Raw genomic sequence first — 4,094 nt, 5'->3', positions numbered from 1 at the left:
TTCCTAACTCATCTTTATTCAGGTATTAAAGGCATTAAATTTAACAGCACTGCAGCACTGCTTTAGCAATACATGTAATTATGTAAACAGAAACAACCACCAAATGCTATCCCTAAGGAAACAATAGTCTTCCCTTATCTAGCAGCAAAAAAGTGTTCAAAACTTCAAACTCATATCATTTTTTAATATAGACAAACAAATGCAAATTCCAATAACAGAGTAAGCCATTCAGAAATCAGAACAAAAGAACTGAACCCTTAAACTCACACATCAGCCCCTCACTAGACCCAATGAGATGCGATGTCTATATAAAGTTATAGATTGTATTCCAATTGGATCATAACATGTCACAGAGCTATAATGCACAACTAACAATCATGTATAAAAGTATCCCAAAAGAACACAATCCCAAATCTAATGTCCAAAAAAAGGCACTATATAATAGAACATTCCAGAGTTAGATGCTTACCATTAACAAAATGGTTGACCTGAATTTGCTTTACACCATTCATTTTAATAAAGATGCAAGTTATTCCCATAATGATGCCTTGATCAATCTATACTACAGTATAAAAAATAACAATATACTCCAAAAAAAAAAACAGGGAGAAAACTAAAATAAAAGTGATCAACTTTACGGCTTCAATACAATGCTGAAAAGCTAACTTCTGTATTTCAGAGTTTTGAGACAAATCTTTACTCACTAGTAAAATATAACACCCAAAATTAAAATATATTCCAAAAGTCCATCTCAAAGTTTGACCATATAGCTACAACAATAAGCTTAGTGAAACAAGTGATGAGGATGAACAATCACAAGCCTGTCGATTAATTCTCTTTGTGAGAGTGTAGTTAAAAGACCCAAAACATGACTTTAAAATTTTGAATCACCCCATAAATAGCCTATAATTCAATCAATCAATCTCTAAAAGCAAAAATTCAAAACATCAGGCAAAATTAACACTTAATCTGATAGCAAAATGATGAGTGAGAAAGTCACCATTTCTATGAAATTAGAGCAGTAGTCGACATTTCTAGAAGCTTGATCATTTCAAAGAAGGGTCGTATGAATCGCCGTTGAAAATTTCAACAATCAAAATACCATTGAAGTGAGAGTGAAGATCTAAATTGTTATTTGATTGAGATTGAGACAGGCAGAGTAAACAACTGCAGAATAAGGTTCAGAGAGAGAGACAGGGGTGCAGTACAACTTAATGATAAATATGAAATCGAATAACATTTTGTATTATAGGATATATGTTGTATTGTAGGATAATTTTATCCTATGGTGATGAATAAATAACAAACAGTAGAAACATAGAACTCACTTTTAAAAATCTTCAAAAAAAGAGTAAGAGTTGACTGTATTCAAGTTATATCTGGTTACAAAATGTCAAAGGAGAGGGTCTAACATAGTACGAGTTAACTGTATACAGATTACATCTGTTTACAAAATCAAGTCAGGCTAGGGGGAATCAATGTTTGCTGACATATCATATATGCCTTCAGTGATGGTTGAAGAGAATTGTTCTTCATATTACGCTTGCCCCGTAAGCGGTTAGGATTCTCTGGAAATTTGATCCTTTCAACTGTACGTTTCTCAGTGTCATACCAAACAAAAGACCTTCCTGCAAACAGAAAATATTTGCTGCCATTTACTGGACCAAGAGGTGGTGACACAAGTCCTTTGAGGTTTTGTAAATCTTCTAAACCGAATAAAGCATCCCATTCTTCTCCATCTCTCTCAAAACATAGAGTTCACCATCCAGCTGCAACAACAGAATAATTATCTGACAATGAAAAGGCTAAGGACAATTAAGCAGAAAATCACACTATGTGAAGAAATACATATACACACAAACCTTAAGAATTGTGCTGAAGTGATTATTCCGAAAGAAAACACGAAGCTCATGGTCGTCGAGACCTGTTTGCAAGCAAAATAAGCTGTACCAAAAAAAACAAAACAAGCTCGCATAAGGTAAGAAGTAACTTTACTCCCAACAGAAGATGAGTAAATCAGCAACTTAAACATGTATTATACCCATAAGAAGTCAGCTGGCTGGGATTGCTTTTCAAGAAGTTGTCAATAAGTTCCCCTGAAATGGAGAAAAAATAATTACACAACTTTACAAGAGGAGAAAAATAGCTTTATGTATAGCACCAGCATGGAAATTGACAATTAATATATAAATAAGAAACTCGCTAAATTCAAATTACATGTACCCTGTCTAAGTGATATTACATGCCCCACATCACAGGCATCTTTAACTCCCTTGTCAGCATGTTCAGCCAAAACCACCTCGCCTTCATAGACAGGTTCTTGATCTTCACACAGTGTTTTACTTGGATCCAGTATAAACTATAGAGAGTGATGGAAGAAGGATACTTTCTCATTGAATATTCACAAAGTATATATAGTAGTACAAGAGTTAACTAAATACGGTAATACAAGATTACAACCTCTTGAATCAAGGAGGATAATATCAAAGGAATAATTACAGCTATGATAATGGAATTGAATTCCTTAAATCAAGGCATAGCTACAGCTCATGATTATGCCGCTAATATTGTGTTTGACTTTAGATTGTCAATCACAATCCTTTACACGCCCCCTCAAAAACGGTCGGGTAAGCAGAAAGACCGATTTTGCTGACCAGAGTATGGTAAGTTTGACGAGGAAGAGGTTTAGTTAATGCATCTGCGAGCTGGTCATTTGTTGAGATGTATGCAACTCTTAGTTTCCCACATTGTACGTTTTCTCTAACAAAATGATAATCCAAGGCTACGTGCTTCATTTTAGAGTGGAACACAGGGTTTGCACTTACATAGGTTGCACCCGCATTATCACAGTAGACGACTGGTGCCATATTAACTTTGTGACCAAGCTCTTCGAACAAATTTTGTACCCACAAGATTTCAGCAGTTGCATTTGCTACTGCTTGTAAGAAAGTAATCCCCTGCCATTCTCATTGCTTGGCAGAGTATATATACGATAGTTTCTAGGTAAATGTTATCTTAGGAAATAATATACAACCTGGGGAAGACTATACAATCATTAATGTAGCAACATAGGGAATAATGTATGCATTGTATCTAAAATATACATTGTATCTAATACACCCCCGTAGTCGCAGCGGGAGGTAATCGAACGCTGAGGCTATCACGAAAGTCTTCGAATAGAATCTGTGGCAGCCCTTTGGTGAAAATATCAGCGACTTGGTAACGAGAGGGAATGTGAAGAACGCGGACTTGACCCCGAGTTACTTTTTCACGAACGAAGTGGATATCCATTTCAATGTGTTTAGTGCGTTGGTGTTGAACGGGATTGCCGGTGAGATAAACCGCACTCACATTATCACAATAGACCACCGTGGCTTTCTTGATGGGGCATCGAAGTTCAAGAAGGAGGTTGCGGAGCCAGCAAGACTCGGCAACAACGTTGGCTACCCCTCGATATTCGGCTTCGGAACTTGAACGTGACAGTGTGGGCTGCCGTTTTGCTGACCACGAGATTAAATTGTCGCCAAGGAAGACGCAATAGCCTGAGGTGGAGCGCCTTGTATCCGGGCAGCCACCCCAGTCGGCGTCGGTGTAGGACAGCAGCCCCGAGAGAGAAGAGGGGTACAAGTGTAGGCCGAGCTGCAAAGTGCCTTGTATGTATCTCAAAATGCGGCGAAGGGCTTGCATATGTTCCTTGCGTGGGTCATGCATGAAGAGGCACACTTGTTGGACTGCATAGGAAATATCGGGGCGGGTGAAGGTTAAGTATTGTAAAGCTCCTGCCAAACTACGATAAAGAGTTGGGTCCTCGGTGGGTGGACCGGAAGCTGCACTCAGCTTAGCCTTGGTGTCGACCGGGGTGGAAGAGGGTTTGCATGAAGACATATTGGCTCGAGCTATGATGTCTTTAGCATAAGCTTGTTGAGATAAAAATAAGCCGGTGCAATGGTGAGTGGCCGAAATACCAAGAAAGGAGCTGAGATTGCCGAGGTCCTTCATTGCAAACTCCGAATTTAATTTACCCATTATAGACTTGCGGAGAGTGTCGGAGGAAGCCGTGAGGATGATGTCATCAACATAGAGAAGGATGTATG

At 38.4% G+C, this 4,094-nt stretch overlaps 1 protein-coding gene across 1 annotated transcript; it reads right to left on the bottom strand.

The window, feature by feature from the left end:
- Positions 1-1,637: 1,637 nt before the first annotated feature.
- Positions 1,638-2,867, bottom strand: LOC145558018 (uncharacterized). The gene is made up of 5 exons (XM_081619174.1): positions 2,655-2,867; positions 2,224-2,359; positions 2,042-2,096; positions 1,863-1,944; positions 1,638-1,769 (listed from the first exon to the last, which is right to left on the bottom strand). Exons 1-5 carry the CDS (start codon positions 2,865-2,867, stop codon positions 1,707-1,709), a joined length of 549 nt encoding a protein of 182 aa, XP_081475300.1. The 3' UTR covers positions 1,638-1,706.
- Positions 2,868-4,094: the final 1,227 nt, after the last annotated feature.

The sequence above is a fragment of the Chenopodium album genome, chromosome 9 (assembly GCF_948465745.1).
Source record: "Chenopodium album chromosome 9, dcCheAlbu1.1, whole genome shotgun sequence".
Taxonomy (NCBI): domain Eukaryota; kingdom Viridiplantae; phylum Streptophyta; class Magnoliopsida; order Caryophyllales; family Amaranthaceae; genus Chenopodium; species Chenopodium album.
Note: the sequence above shows the minus strand (reverse complement) of the source record. Positions and strands in the feature narration are given on the sequence as shown.

Excerpts from the sequence above, each read along its gene's own strand:
- LOC145558018 (XM_081619174.1), bottom strand. The coding sequence starts at position 2,867 with ATGGCACCAGTCGTCTACTGTGATAATGCGGGTGCAACCTATGTAAGT. Across the intron at positions 2,360-2,654 it reads GTCAAACTTACCATACTCTG|TTTATACTGGATCCAAGTAA; the intron begins GTCAGCAAAATC and ends CACTCTCTATAG. Across the intron at positions 1,770-1,862 it reads ACTTCAGCACAATTCTTAAG|CTGGATGGTGAACTCTATGT; the intron begins GTTTGTGTGTAT and ends CTGTTGTTGCAG.